The 18,749-nt window shown below is 46.5% G+C and overlaps 1 protein-coding gene across 4 annotated transcripts in view; it reads left to right on the top strand.

The window, feature by feature from the left end:
- Positions 1 to 8,912: 8,912 nt before the first annotated feature.
- Positions 8,913 to 18,749, top strand: part of LOC147024344 (uncharacterized) — a 41,526-nt gene continuing 31,689 nt past the window's right edge. Inside the window, exons 1-2 of one of the 4 annotated variants that reach the window (XM_085884172.1) lie at positions 8,930 to 9,735; positions 17,701 to 17,849. In XM_085884172.1, the coding sequence (XP_085740298.1) occupies positions 17,747 to 17,849 (103 nt within the window). In that variant the 5' untranslated portion in view covers positions 8,930 to 9,735; positions 17,701 to 17,746. Of the gene's footprint in view, positions 9,736 to 14,739; positions 16,359 to 17,700; positions 17,850 to 18,749 lie in introns of those variants that run through there. The other 3 variants (XM_085884171.1, XM_085884173.1, XM_085884174.1) reach the window with 3 other exon arrangements.

The raw sequence follows: 18,749 nt of genomic DNA, 5'->3' as shown, positions 1-18,749 counted from the left end.
TATATATATATATATATATATATATATATATATATATATATATATATATATATATATATATATATATATATATATATATATATATATATATATATACACACACACACACACACACACACACACACACACACACACACACACACACACACACACACACACACACACACACACACACACACACACACACACACACACACACACACACACACACACACACACACACACACACATCTTGAACTATTGAGAAGCGAATAAGATAAAGAAAATAGAAAAAGTGCGATTGTTTTTCGAAGTGTAATTAATATTGAAATAAAGTAAATCGTTATTTTATGCACATGTAGTCCAAACTCACCACTATGTCCAAAAAACACTAAATGGAGACTGTCATCCACGTCTACATTATTGTATACTTTTTTACAAAGTGAGCCAGTCTCGTTGACAGCTTGGAAAATATAATGACATCTAAACATTTTCGAAGCAATTAACAGCAGGTTGGCTTGCTGACGATTTTAGAATGAAAGCAGGCATGCTCAATTCGGAGGAAATCCACCATCACTAAGATGTTCATTGCCAACTCGTGCCATATGCCTCCAGTGCTGGAACAATTTCAAATTTTGTTTGAAATTTTTTTATTTTTTTTTAAAGTCTGCAGTGTCCCTGTATATAACTTCTTTGCTCAAGGAAGAGTGAGGTGACACCAGGGAGGGCGACGCAGGGGAGGGGTGAGAATGGGGATGGTGTGGGGGCTGGGTGGTGGTGGAGGGGCGGGATTGGGGCGACGTGGTGGAGGGCGATGTTGGGGGAGTGGGGGGGGTAAGACGCTGGTGGAGGGTGATGTGGGGGCAGAGTGCTGGTGGAGTGTAATGCATTCACAGCCTGGATTTTTAATAGTTCACAAGAATGGCATTTTGGAAGGACTATATGCATCCTGAACTGGCTTGAAAATGTTGTGGAGCTAGAACTGAAAATGGGTTATTTATAAAAAATAAAAATCTTCCAGTTCCATCAACCAAATTTGTAACAACATTTATTTTGTGTGCAAGTGTGATGATTTTTGGCTTGCATGGAAAACTCAGGCTTTTGTTACTGTTACTCTTGAGTTGTACAACAATGAGGGCACTTTTGAAAGCATGTTTGCCTTCACTGTGGTGAAATATTTCTTCTTCCTGTGGTTCAACAATGCCACATTTGAACTGGAAATATTTTTTGCAAGGAGGGTGTAAAGGTTCGTTTTATTACCCTCCTACAATTCTTAAGAAGAATTGTCAAAATAAAACACTTTTCCAGTGGCTCACAGAATTGAGATGGAAATTAATTTTTCTGTTTTGCTCATATATTTGTTGAGTTTTATTGTGAGTGAATTGCAGTTGGAGAAAGTCTGTTCATTTGAAAGAAAATGCTGCTTTTTATAACTTGCATTGTACAGTTATAAGGTGTAAAATTTTCTAAACCGCCTTTTTTATAACCTTACGAATAAATCTTAAATTGGTTATTGTTTGCGGTGCCGTTTTTTTATGAGTTAAAAATGCTACAGCATTGTCTTGATAGCCATGTTCTTTTATCCCATTGTCAAATGTGTGGTTTTGGAGAGATGTACAGTATTTTTTTTTAAGTTTGTTGTGATATGAAAGCAAATTGACTATGCAAGACCTAGACCCTCAGGTTTTAGCCTGTTGTTTAGAAATAGGATTACTACTTGGATGTTGTAATCATTACCTAAACAGAAAATTTCCAAAATTGAGTTTGTTTGGAAAATTTAACTTTCAACAGTTTGTTTCTCTTAATGACACAAAGATATTTTGTGTGAATAAAATCGCTAAGCATTTGGTACTTTGTCTATGTCTTGGTTGCATGGATGTGACTTGAGGTCTACTTTGACTTGAAACTTAGTTTGTGCATATTATGTGCCAACTGATTTTTTTTTTCTTTTTTTTTTCCTTTTAATTTTTTTAAAAGATGTTCAGCAATTTGTTGCTGAGCATAGGGGTATAAAATCAAACACAATTTTTCTGTTTCAGTTACAACTAGAATGTTGAGAGAACACTTTACCCCACACAGTCTTGAGAAAAAGGACATGGGAAGAGTCTTTTGAACTTCTTTGCACTTAAGCACGATCTTAGTTTTTGTTTGTGAACCTTGCATAGCAGGCGTGATGGTAACCCCACAGCGCTATGCACCACCATATTTGTCAGATTGGATAATCTTAGTTATTCTGCCCTCAGGGCATGAGGCTACGTGGATGCTGATTCTCAGATTTTTCTCAAAGTTACTCTGCCCTCAGGGCATATTTTTTCCAGCACAGTCCTGCGAAACAGAAGGTTTTTTTTTTTGAAAGTGTCAAAAAGGCGATTTGTGTTCCACAGTGTTAAAGTATATAATTGAATTGAAATAAAACAGATTTAAAAGGTTTTAGAAAAAAAAAAATTTGGATGTTTACCACTGTTGATGCAGTAGCTATTACACCACCTTATCCAACACATTACAATAGTTATTCGTGCCTGTTGTATGTCCTTTATGATGTACTTAAAAACAGTAAGTTTCCTGTTGGGAATGATTTTCAATTTTGGTTGACTGAGAGGCAGGCAGTAAAAATATTATCTCCTCTCTGCACATATGTAATCTGGATGAATTCAGAGCTGCTAAAGTGAGTACTTCAGAAGTGAGTCATGCTAAGCTACAGGTTCGGTTTCCGATTCATGGTCAAAATTTAACTCGATTGAAATTATGTTGTTCCTCAATCATAAACTGATGTTTGCAGAAGTTAACCAATTGTTTCACCCCGCTTTTCACTTTGCGTGCACAGGGTAAAAATGGCTTTGGAGAAATACATGTTTTGCCAAGTTCAGTCATTGACTTTTCTGTGAAGGCTTTTATTCTTAGCTCACCTGGAACGTAGTTCTGGGGAGCTTATTACAGCGCGTGCGCTGTATACAATTGCACCGATTTTGAAATGTCCCCGGCATCTACCACGTCTCCGGTGTCCCCCCCCCGTCCCCCCTCAACGTGCCTCAAGACAGCCAATGACGGCCGTCCGGTAGATGCAGTGCGTAACCTAGATGGAAATGGCGACAATTGATGGAAATACCCGAGTATTTAATGGAAATTTGTGAAACGAATGTGTTATAGATGTGAAAACCATTTCATTTATTGCTTGAAGGAAAAAAAAACGAAGAAACGCGCCCCTCTCATGTATGAACGAACGAAAGACGTCATTTCCGTCCACGATGGCATTTCGCGCCGAAAGACGTCATTTCCGCCCACCATTGCATTTCGCGCCGATCGCCGAATGCTGAAAGCTAAGTTCGTCTTATGCTGTCATTCTTTTGCGGCTCCCTGCCACGCTGTATCGAACGATTTCATTCCTTCTCTTATATATAAAGGTGCTTATCACAATAATAACAAGATTTTTACATTTCAAATATTAAGTACGCTTTTTAATTGTTTTTCAACTGAAAAAGCATAAATTGCATATTTTAACATTAGTGTACTAATTTGTTTCACCACACGCACTGCATTGAAGGATTTCACTTGTTGGATGGTGCGCTGTCCATCCGTCCACAGATACTTGCAACTTCTTCTCTGAAACTACACATACAATTTCGATGAAACTTTACCACAACATTCATCATCGTATATGTGCCAAAGCTTGTTCATAATAAAAATAAAGATAAAAAAAAAATCCGGTCCTCAGGGTGTCTATGGGGGTTGCCCCCAAAATAGGTATTTGCTTTCTTCTCAGAAACTACACGTGCAATTCTGATGAAACTTGACCACAACCTTCATCACCCGTGATGTACCAAAATTTGTTCACAGCATTATATATTCTGTATGTATATATATATATATATATATATATATATATATATATATATATATATATATATATATATATATATATATATATATATATATGATGTGTGTGTTCTGCCAAACAGTCAAAATGCACATATAGCAACAAAAACAAAAGCAACAATGACGCAGAGTTACTACCGACTACGCGCACACACGGCAACACTTATACAGTTCTACTTTACAGACGGCGCCAACACACATTTACTCAAAAGCAAAGGAAAGAAGCCACCCTCATAGACAAGGGGGCAGACGGGCCTGGAGGCCAATATGCACGTGTGACCTGAAGGAGCGGCCAGGCCCGCGAGACCGGGGGGGCGGGGGGGGTCCTACCTGCATCCTCGTGACGCGTTGGCGGACGAGCTGCAGTTGTGGCCGCGTGGCTGTGCCCCAACTCCGTGCTCCTTGGCGGATTTCGTTGGCACGACATTTGGAGTGGGGTGGGAACGGGGCCCTCATTTTGCACTTTCTCAGCACGGGGGAAAGGGGGAATTGTTGATGCCCTGGGGGAGGGAGAATGGCTGGCTGGCTTGAGTCCCGTGACGAGCGATCCCACACCGCGACCTCGTCGCCGACCGCCGTCCTTCTCGCCTCGGACCCGAGCTCCTTGGCCTCTTCCCACAACTCTTCTCAGCCGACTCCAGAACCCAACTCGATGACACACCAATCACTTCGGCACCCGACTCGACTCTTCCTGCCACACCGATCACTTCTGACTCTCCACCCGACTCGACTCTCTGCCACACTGATGACTCGACTCACTCTGCACCCGAGTCGACTGACTCTCCACCCGACTCGACTCGCCTCTGCCCCGGCTCTCTTCCACTCTCCAACCAAAACTGACTCACTCTCCCATGCCAGCGCCTTGCGCTCGCCGTTTTATAGGCCAGCAGGAGAAAACAATATGCAAATATCCGGATCAGGATGACCTCGGGGGCGGAGCCACGCTCGCGCATTGGACGGAGGAAAGTGGGCGTGAATCTTCCCTGATCCTAGAATTTGCATATATCGATTTCACACAGACGCGCCTGGAGGCGGGGCCAAGCCGCTCCGTGCTTGCTAATTGGACGGAGGGGAAGTGGGCGTGTAGCGTTTGTGATCTGAATTTTCCTCGGAAAGGCCGCTATTTGCGCTCGCGGCTCGGTGCGTATCGCTGAACGGGCCCAAGACAGCCCGACGCTCAGTGTTCACAGGTGGTGTAGGAATGGCCGTGGAAGCGATGATGTGGGATGAATTCGTGAAGGTAAAGGCGAAGGTGGTGGAGGATTTTCGATGGTGGTTTGATGGTTATGGTGCCATTTGGGAATGGCGGTGATGCGATGATGTGGGATTGAGTTGTGAAGGTAAAGGTCGTGGCTGTTGGCGTTGTTGTTGTTGTCCGAGGGTTGGAGCGTGATTGCAGTTGGTGACGATGTCTGGCGTGGTGGTTGTTGTGTTATGGCGGTTGAGACGTGGTTGGTTCAAAATAAAGATAGAACAGAAAAAGGGCTATCTCAAAGCGTCGCAGCCCGAATGAATCACATCAATTCCCTCTATACAACGGGTTTGGGGCTAACTACACATGTACTTAGAGACATTTCACCTACGGGCCCTGAATGATGGTTTGCGAATTTCCACAGCCGTAACAATATATATATATATATATATATATATATATATATATATATATATATATATATATATATATATATATATATATATATATATATATATATATATATATATATATATATATATATATATATATATATATATATATATATATATATATATATATATTGTTGCGAATTCGTGCCCGCCGGCTTGTGAACGGCCACGTAACTCGAATCGCGGCACGTCGCCCACCGGACGGACAATTCTGTCGTGACCCTCTTGGACTAACGCCGGGAGCTAGTCACGGGTGGGCCTTTCGGCCTCGCCACGATAGTGCCAATTGGCCCCCCGCGTGGGATAGGGTTGTTCGCCAAACTCGACCTACCGAAGTACCCACGCGGAGGGTAGACCGGGCGATCGCACCTCGCCGCAGGTCGACTCCGGACACGGGCCGCTTAAGCGATCCGTTCCGTACTATCGGGATAACCGAGCGGTGTTATCGTCGACCGCGACGGTTCCGATTAATTATCGGGCGTATTAAGCCCACTACCAACCCTTTACGTGAAGCAAGATGGAGATTCAATTAAAGAAAAGACGAAGCGAAATGGGGAAAACAGTTCAACATGATGCACATTTATTCCGCGGCACACGGAAAGCACACATATACAATTAAAACAATTATGCACAAAAAGCAGATGTAACAAAAGAAACAATGACGCAGAGATACTACCGAATAAGACCGACACACGGCAACACTTAACAGTTTTACTTCACCAGACTGGCGCAACACACACACGTTTACACAGAAACAAAAGAAAAGGCCACCCTCAAAGACAAGGGGGGAAGACGGGGCCTGTGGGCCAATATTTGCGCAGGACCTGAAAGAGCGGTCAGGTCCGCGAGACCGGGTGGGTCCTACCCGCGTCTTTGTGATGAGCCGCAAATGTGGCAGCGCGGCGGTGCCCCGACTTCGTGCTCCTTCGCGGGTTTCGTTGGCACTGCTTGGAGTGGGGTGGGAACGGGGCCCCCTTTTCGCACTATCTCAGCACGGGCGAAAAGGGGGGGGGGAATTGTTGATGCTCTGGGGAAAGAGTATAGCTGGCTTGCTTGGGTCCCGTGACGAGCGATTCCACCGCGACCTCGTCGCCGACCGCCGTCTTCCTTGCCCCGGACCCGAACTCCTCGGTCTCTTCCCCCAATTCTCCTCAGCCGACTGCCGAAATCCACCGGGACGCCCTCTCCTCCCAACTCCACTCCGCGCTCCAAACTGCCTCTGCCCAAAACTCTCCGCTCTTCTGCCACTTTCCGCTCTTCCAAGGCCGACTCTGCCCAAACCGACTGCCCAAATTCGCCCCGCGCTCGGCGCTTTCTTGGCCGGCAGGAGAACCCATATGCAAATTTCTGGATCAGAACGAGCTCGGGGGCGGAGCCACGCTCGCCCATTGGACGGAGAAAAAGGGGCGTGAATCTCCCCTGATCCTAGAATTTACATATCTCGATTCCACACAGACGCGCCTGGAGGCGGGGCCAAACCGCCCCGCGCTTGCTGATTGGACGGATCAGAAGTGGGCGTGTAGCATTCCTGATCCGAATTCTCCTCAGAAAGGCCGCATTTTGCACTCGCGGCTCGGCGCGTGTCCCGTACGATCCCAGGACAGCCTGACGCTCGGTGCTCACAGGTGGTGCGGGAATGGCCGCAGGAGGAGAGAGGTGAAGCTGGTGGAGGGTTTATGGTGGTGGTTTATGGCCATGGTGCCGTTTGGAATGGCGGTGATGCGATGTTTGCGGGAGCGAGTTGTGAAGGTAAAGATCGTGGCTGTTGGCGTTGTTGTTGTTGTTGTGAAGTGGCGTTGTGGTCGGTGGTTGTTGTGTGATGGCGGTTGAGACGTGGTTGGTTCAAAATAAAGATAGAACAGAAAAACGGCTATCTCAAAGCGTCGCAGCCCGGATGGCTCACATTTATTCTCTCTAAGCAACGGGTTTGGGGCTAACTACACATGTACTTACAGAGATATCTCACCTACGGGACCTGAATGGTGGTTTGTGAATTTCCACAACCGCAACAATATATATATATATATATATATATATATATATATATATATATATATATGTATGTATGTATGTATATGTATGTATGTATGTATGTATATGTATGTATATGTATGTATGTATGTATGTATATGTATGTATATGTATGTATGTATATGTATGTATATGTATGTATATATATATATATATCTCAAAAGCCCCCTTGTATTTATTTCTCTGTCACGCATGAAGTAACATCACGTTCGTCACTGAAAGGGAGCACATGCAATGTCGGTGTCATTCGCCATTTTGTTTCCACTCGGGAAAGGTGATTTGCGCCATCCAAACTTTCACTCCATACGTTTGAATATGGATCAATTGCAAGACCATTCCGATCATTTTCAAAATTATAATGCTCGAGGTAAGAAGTCAGTAATTATCCCCCCGCCAACCAACGAAGTTGGCGGGGGATATAGAAATGGGTTCCGTCCATCCGTCCGTCACATTTCGTTTCCGGAGCTTAACTACAAATCCTCTTGAGATATATGTACGAAATTTGGCACACATCTCAAGCAAGTGGTGAACTGTTGCCTTTTTATATTTTCTAATCGATAGGTTTCATGCTTTGGCAGCCATGTTGGATTCAAGAAAATATTAAATAATGTTTTCTCTGGGATCACATCACCTTACGAAGCGAAAATTTTCACCTATCATCTTCCATCATGTCTGCATACATAGTAAAAATTATGATGTCACAAGTCACATGGTTTGGTGGCCATCTTGGACAGAAAAACACACCTCATCCGATTAACATGAAACTTCACACACTTATTCCACTGGAGGATTGGAGGCAGAATGTAAATTTATGATGTCATAGGTCACATGGTTCGTCAGCCATCTTGGATTGAAAATCAATAAATTTAAAAAATCTCCAGAGTGGCTGGACAGATTGAGGCAAAATTTCACTTGCACTTTCCCCAAGACATCCTTTCAGAAGTTTGTTAATTTCTAATTGATAGGTCACGTGGTTAGGTGGCCATATTGAATTTACCCTAAAACCTTCAAACATCTCCAGAACGGCTGGTCAGATCAAGGGGAAACTTTACATACGTATTGCACACGCTTTGGGAATATAAGTTTTTTAATCCTCATTTACTATGGTGGGGGATATCGAAGACTTTGTCTTCAACAGATGCTAGTTTCTATTTGCATTAACTATGTATACCTGTGATCAATTTTACTCAGTCGTTTGAAATTCCTTTATCACTTTGATAATGAATATATTTCGAAAAATAATTTTACTTTTTCTTTATGAAACAAAAGTAAATCCACAAGCTTGTGAGTTATGTTCTTTGACCATTCTACGATGCCGGTGATGCTCTTGTCCCGTCATTTTTGACTGGTTTTTCCATTGGCCAGGTGTTGGCTTCGCGCTTCGGGTTGCTGGCTTGGAACTTGAGGGTCTTGAGCTGCAGCCCCCGTCTGCCGTTGAATTAACAACGGGTGGGTTTGACTCAGCCTGTCATCCTTTCGAGGTCGGTGACATGAGTACCAGTGTCCTGGTAAATGGGGAATTCAAGGAATATTCGGGTGAGGGGCCCCCCAGCCATTGATGCTACCCACAGCCTTGTGCTGCATCCGGAGGAGGAGGCTTCACACGAGTGCAGGTATAACCATGAAACCCGATTCGGTGGTGTATTGGTTCGACGTCGGAGTGTCTGCTCTTTTATGTGGAAGGTCAGTGGTTCAAACACGCACCCAACATGGTACGTGCTGCTTGTTTGATGCTCCGAACTATAAGTATAACCGTTGCCAAGAAACGGCTTTGGCAGCAACGCAGTTTTAAGGTGAATCGTAAGTAATGGAGGGAAGCAGTGAGGGAGCATGCATGATGCACGTACCGAAATTCCATTATAATGTGCGTCCGCGTTCAAACAATCTCTTGCGTTTCGAAGTTCGTGCTGTTTGTAAGGGCCACGTCGGTGAAGGTTGCGTCTGCGCAGCGCCATTTTGTTTATGGTTTTAATATTAAATTGTACCGTTTCCCCGATATTTATACCCCCACAGAGTGTGAGAAAAGAGTTCCCGGTGAACGTGTACGAGGTGTATGTAGTTTTCTGCGCCGTTTCTAAACGTGGAAACTTGTGAATCGATTTACGACGAATGGGCCGTCAATCGTGGCTCGTGTGTGAAAAGAGATGGACATTGTGAAAGTGGAACACGACACTTGGGAGCCGCAAACTGCACGGAACGAACATTCGGGTGAGGGTCAGCTTGGAGAGAGACGGTCCGTTTATTAAACACACCAGTGGTGTGTGTGTGTGTGTGTGTGTGTGTGTGTGTGTGTGTGTGTGTGTGTGTGTGTGTGTGTGTGTGTGTGTGTGTGTGTGTGTGTGTGTGTGTGTGTGTGTGTGTGTGTGTGTGTGTGTGTGTGTGTGTGTGGCCGATCCTGACTGGCATTTTGCTTCGTATTTCTGAGCTTGACTCGTTGTCCTTGTGTCTGCGCTCTTGTTGTGAGGACACAAGTGGTCGGCGGTCGTTTTTAAATGCGATCGGTTCTCAGAGTACAATGGTGTTGTATTGTGTCTGATTTGAGGTCGAGAACAGCACGGATCGCTTGTACGCAGTGTGCTGTTTACGTTTACTCCCGTTTCCCCGGTCTCACTGTCGTGAGGCACGAAATCAGACACCTACCAATCACCACGTACGTCAACGTACTGATGTATTGTTTCGGAACCGCACGATGATGTTAAACGGCCGCTCGCCTTCAATAGCTTACCCGGATATGTTCCGTGAACAAGCAGCTTGCTAAGCTAGCCGTTCCGTATCGACCGCTTTGCAAGCTGCTTGACTAGTCGCTCGGCAAGAGTTGTAAGGTATCGAGGGCAGGGTTGTGTTCCGTTTAGCAAGCAGCTTGCCAAGCCATCCGTTCCGTATCGACCGCTTTGCAAGCTGCTTGCCGAGCCATCCGTTCCGTATCGACCGCTTTGCAAGCTGCTTGCCGAGCCATCTGTTCCGGTCTTCAGGTGAACTGCTTTGCAAGTGGCTCAGCAACAGCAGCAAGCGATTGAGACGTGCTTGGTTACGTTGGCAAACTCAAGACGACATCAACCGATGAACTGTCAGAGGCATCGATACCCTTGTTGTGTTTTGAAACTCATCGATACTAAAACAGGTGTGCGTGCATGCATCTTTGGTTGTTATCTCCATCATGTGTGCGTTTCAGAAGGTGGAAAAGAACTCCCAGGTCTGTGTGTGTGTGTGTGTGTGTGTGTGTGTGTGTGTGTGTGTGTGTGTGTGTGTGTGTGTGTGTGTGTGTGTGTGTGTGTGTGTGTGTGTGTGACTTGTACAATATGTCACGTATAACGTGTGTATATGAGGGTTGTCCGAAGTCTTGATGATCCGACTTTTGAATGCGGCACCTCCACAGACCGTTTCATGATAATGAGAAAAGAATTCAGTGAGAAAATCGGTTCCATCGAAGAATATTTTGAGGTGGATACCGAGTGTTGAAGTTTCACCCTTATCAGAGAGCACGCTCGTACTCTCCATGTACGGATGGCATGGAAAAAGAAATGGCCTCCCCATCTGCGACATACAAAACTAAAGTTGGACTATCCTCATGAAAAAGTCGCTTTGGTTACACTTGAGAACCTACTTGTTTTGTTCAGCTGATTGTCGAAGCAGACATCACTTTTCACTTCTCCAAACCATGGAAAAAGGAAAAAAAAAAAAGCCCAAAAAACAGATCGCTCAAACCCCGGATTTCATCTTCTCGTTCATAATAATAAACATTGGGGCAGTACCCCTGGGTGCTCACCTGGTAATGACTGGATAAGATAATCAGGAAACCGCTAGTAGGCATGGATGACCAGCAAAATATATAACAGAGAAGAAAGTAAATACCGATGGATTTCTTTGTTAAATTTTTGTACATCATGGGTGATAAAGGTTCTGGTCAAGTTTCATTGAAATATTGTGTGTTGTTTCGGAGAAAAACCAAATGCATATTTTAGGGGGACAACCCCCTCCCCAAACCTCCCCCCCCCCCACCAGTTGACCCCCTTGGACCTCAATTATTTTTAATGGCATGAACAAACATTGATACATCACAGGTGATGAAGATTGTGGTCAAGTTTCATCAGAAATGCACACGTAATTTCAGAGAAGAAAGCAAATACCTATTTTGGGGGGCAACCTACCCCCCTGTAAACTCCCTTTGGAGCCCCCCTCAGACTCGACCCACTTTAGAGGTTGGGACTCTGTAGTATTATTGAATTGTGCATTTCGTACTTCTGTTACTTCGACTTTTCATCCGAATTATTTAAGATCGACAAACATGTAAAATCCCTCCCCAAAATGCACCGTGAGAGTGTTATGAATCTGGCAGCCATTTGCACACAACAGCCAGAGTCCCCGCAGTTCAGTTATTTTGATAAGTATGTGTTTATAGTTCGGGTCCCATCCCTATGTTTAATGGGTGATTAAGTGTATGTCCGCTGCGAGTTATTTTCGCTCGACTATTCGAAGAACAGAGCTATAGCGATACCCCCGGCGTGAGCGTCAGCGTGAAAATGTTAAAGTTTTTGGTGCAAGTTATTTCCTTTCAAATGTTTTTATCTACCACACTATTTTTTTACTGATTACAAAATACAAATACATATATTGCTTTAAAATTATTTGGATCAGACTTCACTGCAATGCTTTATAAAAAAATATTATTAGACTAGTCTTTTAAAAACAAATTAAACATTAAAACATTAAATGTTAAAACATTAAAAACCTTGTTAAAACATTAAAAACAAATGTTTTAACAGGTGAGCATTGGGTGGCTTTGACACCAACTCTCTGGTTATAGTTAGAATTAATAACAACAACATCCTCCTTCGCTCATGCCACCATCGGCCTTTCTCACACGCATGCGTGCCGAGCACAGACGTCAGCGGGGCTTCCATCGCCTCAGATCGGAGCCCCGCTCCAAAAAAGGGCATTGAGTGTTTCCTCTGCCCAATGAACGAAGGGTGAGCATCGCACGCGCGCCCCAGCCAATGGGAAGCCAGACCGCCCAGGGATAAGAAGCGGTCTTGGTCGTTGTTCAGTCGGTCTTGGTCTAGGTTCGGTCGGTCGATGTGAGAAGGGTTCGTGTGGGTGATTGTCATTGCTGCCGGTTGGTTCGTGTCTGGGCTTGTCGCCATTGCTCCTGTTTTGCCTCACGTTGGGCGCCGTATCCTTGTTGCCGAGTATGGAGTCTCGGCTGCTCGCCATCCAAGCTCCCATGGGTCCCACACGTGCAGTCGCAGGCCAAACCGCACGAGGCGGCCAGGTACCGACAGGACTCTGATCCCAAGCTCGCCTTTCCCTCCTGGGCTGAGGGGCCGAATAAAGACCCGCTGGGGTCCGTGTGTGTGTGTGTGTGTGTGTGTGTGTGTGTGTGTGTGTGTGTGTGTGTGTGTGTGTGTGTGTGTGTGCGTGCCCAGTCTTTAAGTGGAATTGTTAAGTGCTTTTGCTCACTGTACATTGCCTGCCTGAAAGTCATGATAACTCTGCTCTGTCTCCCTCCCTATTATAAATAAACCCCGTGTTAAATGTTCCAGTCCGTTGCCTGTCATTTCTTCCATTGGCCCAGTATTGTTCGGGCTTGAGAATTTGGGAGGCCGATTGTGCCTTAAATTGTTACTTGGACCGGCGCGGCTTTGGTAATTCCCGCTCGGTTACGCCGGATACGAGTCGATAACAGCGACTCAGTTCGGACAAAGCCGGCCGATGGTGTGGCTTCCCTTGTAGTTAGATGACGTGAGTACTTAGGTAAATTGGAATAGACAAGTGGCTTTGCCTTGTGCAGTGCCCTGCTTTGCCTTGTGCGGTGCCCTGCTTTGCCTTGTGCGTTGCGTGCCCTGGCTTGACTTGCACGGAGCTTCGTGCCCTGCCTTGACTTGCGTGGCGCCGTGCCCCGCCTTGACTTGCGCGGTGCTTCGTGCCCCGCCTTGAGTTGCGCGGCGCTTCGTGCCCCGCCTTGACTTGTCCGGCGCTTCGTGCCCCGCCTTGACTTGCGCGGCGCTTCGTGCCCCGCCTTGACTTGCACGGCGCTTCATGCCCCGGCTTGACTTGCGCGGCGCTTCTTCCCCGGCTTGCCTTGCGCGGCGCTTCGTGCCCCGGCTTGACTTGCGCGGCGCTTCGTGCCCCGGCTTGCCTTGCGCGGCGCTTTGTGCCCTGGCTTGACTTGCGCGGCGCTTCGTGCCCCGGCTTGACTTGCGCGGCGCTTCGTGCCCCGGCTTGACTTGCGTGGCGCTTCGTGCCCCGGCTTGACTTGCGCGGCGCTTCGTGCCCCGGCTTGACTTGCGCGGCGCTTCGTGATCCGGCTTGACTTGCGCGGCACTTCGTGCCCCGGCTTGACTTGCGCGGCGCTTCATGCCCCGGCTTGACTTGCGCGGTGCTTCGTGTCCCGGCTTGACTTGCGCGGCGCTTCGTGCCCCGGCTTGACTTGCGCGGCGCTTCTTGCACGGCACTTCTTGCCCCGGCTTGCCTTGCGCGGCGCTTCGTACCCCGGCTTGACTTGCGCGGCGCTTCGTTCCCCGGCTTGACTTGCGCGGAGCTTCGTGCCCCTGCTTGACTTGCGCGGAGCTTCGTGCCCCTGCTTGACTTGCGCGGCGCTTCGTGCCCCTGCTTGACTTGCGCGGCACTTCGTGCCCCTCCTTGACTTGCGCGGAGCTTCGTGCCCCGCCTTGACTTGCGCGGAGCTTCGTGCCCCGCCTTGACTTGCGCGGCGCTTCGTTCACCGCCTTGACTTGCGCGGCGCTTCGTTCACCGCCTTGACTTGCGCGGCGCTTCGTTCACCGCCTTGACTTGCGCGGCGCTTCGTTCACCGCCTTGACTTGCGCGGCGCTTCGTTCACCGCCTTGACTTGCGCGGCGCTTCGTTCACCGCCTTGACTTGCGCGGCGCTTCGTTCACCGCCTTGACTTGCGCGGCGCTTCGTTCACCGCCTTGACTTGCGCGGCGCTTCGTTCACCGCCTTGACTTGCGCGGCGCTTCGTTCACCGCCTTGACTTGCGCGGCGCTTCGTTCACCGCCTTGACTTGCGCGGCGCTTCGTTCACCGCCTTGACTTGCGCGGCGCTTCGTTCACCGCCTTGACTTGCGCGGCGCTTCGTTCACCGCCTTGACTTGCGCGGCGCTTCGTTCACCGCCTTGACTTGCGCGGCGCTTCGTTCACCGCCTTGACTTGCGCGGCGCTTCGTGCCCCGCCTTGACTTGCGTGGCGCTTCGTGCCCCGCCTTGACTTGCCCGGCGCTTTATGTGGTGCTTCATGCCCCGCCTTGACTTGCCCGGTGTCGTACATTGCCTTGCAAGGTATTGTTCAAGCGCTGCCTTGCCTTGCTCACTTGTACTGAACTTGCATATTTTCATGGTGGGTGAAAGAACATTCATGGACATTGTCGTCTATATTAATGTAAAGTACATCGTCCCAGAGATCAAGTTTCCACATTTTTCCCACCTGCCGTTTATAATTGATGGGGGGGGGGGACACTCAAGTGTGATGTTGAGGCTTTTTGGTGCAGAGACTTGAGGAAAATTTAATTTTTTCCAGAACAGGTGCACAAATATGTATGCTTCTTTTCCGTTGATAACACAAAACTAAATTTAATTTTTGAAACTGAATATAGGTTTTTTTGAAATGGAAAATCATTGGCTCTGCATATGATGCTTCATCATAATGAGGCACCATCATTCTGATGAGGTCAGGACTGTTTCCTTGGACATATCTTGGCATTCGCCAGTCTGGCATCCTACTTTGCTTCTCTGTTTTTGGCATACAAGGCCTCCTTCATTCCTGTTCTTTTTTCACTTCATTGACTCGTGCAGTCAAGGCATTATCAATGGAATATTTTCTCCTCTCTTTCAGTGGAGATTGGAGTGCCGTTGTGTATTTCCATGGACAACCACTGGAAGAGGTTCAGTGTCTTGAAGTTTTACCCCTCACCATGAGCTACCGCCTCACCTAGACTGACCAAATATCAAAGCTGGCTTCCAAAGCCAGCTGTAGATTGGACATCCATCATTTTGTCATTTCTTTAAAACTCAGAACTACTTTGTCTGTTGATAAAGCCTTTGTCTCGAGCTCAGTGGAGTACTGCTCTCTCCTATGGGCTGACACCCCTGCATCACATCTGTCACTCCTTGTTTCTGTGACATCTGAGCTCTCAATTTTATTGGTATTTCCCACGATATGATGGAAGCAGAAAGCCTGTTTTTCTCACGTCACAAATAGCTTGGTGACGTCTTTCCCCACCCCCCCCCCAACCCTCTCCAATATTAATTTTTCTGTTCATATGATCTCCAGAATATCTGCACTTACGTTAGCCAGTCATTCTGCTGAAGTCCCAAAATATATTTGTGGGCTTTGTTTGTTTCATTTGACTATCCTGTATTTTGGTTGACGTTACAATTTTTGTTATCTTTGCCGCAAATCTTTAACAATTCAGTATATTGGTGAGGTCGGGTGAGAAGGCCACTCGGTGGGGGAAGCTACGTCGATTCCCACCAGACTCCCCGGAATTGTAGGCCGTCTCTCACGGATAATTCCGTGACGCGGCGGGTTGCTTAACCAACCGTGGACGCCAATAACTCAACCGCGTGACCTGGAGTCCTCCCACCTATGGAATCGGGTTACCTAATTAACCACACGGTTTAACCACTGGGGAACCATGCCCTCGGTATGCCTTGTCCGAACCGGATCACTTTACCGGATCGGATCACCTTTCCGGATCGGATGCAGCCGAGCGACACTGCCAAGGACGTACCGACTAGAAGGAACGGACCATTGGGAATAAAGACCCGGCTAAACCTGGATATGAACCATGCTGGACCAATGAGGGAAAAGACAAAGGTGAGCTGGGAATATTTCTTCAACAATTATTTATTTACAATAAGCGAGGAAAAGCATGTGGCACAACAAAGGTTTATTGGGTGTGTAACGCAGGGAAAGATGAGAGGTGTGGGGTGTGGCAATTTTACAAGCAACTTGCAAAGCAGACAGTGCAGACTTGACACAAGCTTAATAAAGCAACAATCACAACAATAAAAGATCTTATACAGGTTTACTTAACGGACAGGCGCCAACACTCTCAGACACGCACTCAGACAAAGTAAACCCAATTGTGAAAGGAACTTTTGCAGCCAAGGGAGGGAGGGAGTTGAGGTTACAGTTTCTCGGTACCTGAGCCTTTCGGGGTAGGGATGCTCCGTGGTGCGGCACCCGACAATGGTGGAGTTGTTCGGCCACAACCATACGTGTGGAGATCTTGTCTGCAGGAGAGGCTTGAGTGGAGAAGAGCGGAGTCCAAAGGGAGTGGTGGGGGGGGGGGGCGAGAGATGAGCAGCAGGCAGGACCAGGCAACAGGCTGTTCGTCGAGGTCGTGAGGTCGGAGATAAGGAACAGAAAGCAGGGCCAGACAGGAGGCTTGATCGAGAAGCAAGGGGCGGTTCGACGCTGTGTCGGCGGAGACAAGTAGCAGAAACACTCACTCACAACTACTCCAAACCCCTTTCAATTCCTTCACTCTTCAATTCTTCTCCAATTCTTATCTGCAATTCTCCTTCCAACCAACCCAAATACTTTCGCATCCACTTCAACCAACCAACTTGGACTATCTTCGCAACCACTTCAACCAACCAACTTCGACCACTCTCTGAGGATTGCTCCGTACTTTATAGAGCCCGGAGTTTGGGGAGGAGCCATTTCGAAACCGATGTCATCGTCTGATCCAAGCATCCGGATTGCACTGGCCCTTCACGTGGTCCGCCTTTCTGGGCTGAGTTTCAGCCGGTATGGTCTGGCCTGTGGCAGGTGGATGTGGTGCAGCTACAGCATGTCCAGCCGAACGTCGGGATTTGGACTCAGAAAGCGAGAGCCCGGGTAGACGGTGGTACGCTGTGGCCAGCGGAACGAGGGAAGCGAGCCAGATGAAGGCACCGTGGATTGTAGAAGGAGGGAATAAAATAAAAGGGGAAAAATGATTTATTAATCCTAACTAATAGCCCATTGCAACACACTCCCTTGTCTTCCCACTAGACAAAAGGTAGGGACCCAACTACGCGTATATTAATGGAATAAATGTAATAACTGACTCGGACAACTGTATGTTGTATGCATACGGTTCCGAGAACCATAACAATATGTTGCCGATGTTAACATCATGTTGTTGCATGTTTCATTCATGTGTTGACAGTTTCCCCACTTTACATTCTTTTGAATTTTATGATGAAGGATGCAACATGACATCAGAACATCCAAATGAAGAGCATTCCAGTTTGACCCGAGCAGAGTCAACAAAACCAGGATCATCTTCAATGCACACCAAGTCTGCACCTGCAACAGGTAACCAAACTGCCACCCCATAGTAGGACCGAAGCACATTGTTGGTTATGAATCAGAATGGATAATTATTTTTAAGATGTGAACTCGATATCACAGCCCACAACCTAAAATGGAAGTGTGTGACAAATGTGAGTGCATAACAGTTTGCAATAACACTCGTATTGTTCAAGTCTACAGCTTAGACTTGCTATGCACTCATCAACCAGGTCAAAGATTCCTCTCACCACTCGAAATGCTTATCCTTCACCCACCTACCTTTGTTTCAAAACTGACTTCCATTCATCAGAGGTTGTTGTTACCACATGCGTGAAGTGCAAAGTGGGGTTAAGCAATTAGTTTACTCTGTCTCTCTGCAGATGTCGGTCTATGATTGAGGAACGACTTGATTTCAATTGAATTTTATATTTTGTCCACAAGAACACAAATTGGAATATGAACCTGCAGTTTAGCAGTACAGTACTTTGCCTCTGAATTTGACAAATTATACGGAATCTCGACTCAATCACGCGTTCGCAGAAAGAAGTGAGGTAATTTTTTTTTTACTCTGTTTTCTTGTCTGCCAGTCAAACAAAATTGAACATCATTCTAAACAGGAAACTTACTGTTTTCAGGGATGTCGTAAAGGCACAAACAGCAGGCATGAAGAACCAATATAACGTGTTAAATAAGGTGGGGTAAAAGACGCTGCATCAACGGTGGTAAACTTCCATTTTTATTTTTCTGCAGCCTTTAAAATCTTTGTTTTATTTCTACTGAAATGTATACTTGAAAATTGAAGAACACAGATCGCCTTGTTGGAAGTTCAAAAAAAACCCTTCAGTTTAGCAATGTTATGCTCTTTTTTATTACGCCATCTCGACCAATCACATTTGCTGCTTGTGCTCTCAGCGTTGTGAAACT

The sequence above is a fragment of the Eptatretus burgeri genome, chromosome 6 (assembly GCF_056783735.1).
Source record: "Eptatretus burgeri isolate ZD-2024b chromosome 6, Ebu_testis_v1, whole genome shotgun sequence".
NCBI lineage: Eukaryota > Metazoa > Chordata > Myxini > Myxiniformes > Myxinidae > Eptatretus > Eptatretus burgeri.
The sequence above is the reverse complement of the archived record's forward strand: the minus strand, read 5'-3'. Positions and strand labels throughout refer to the sequence as shown.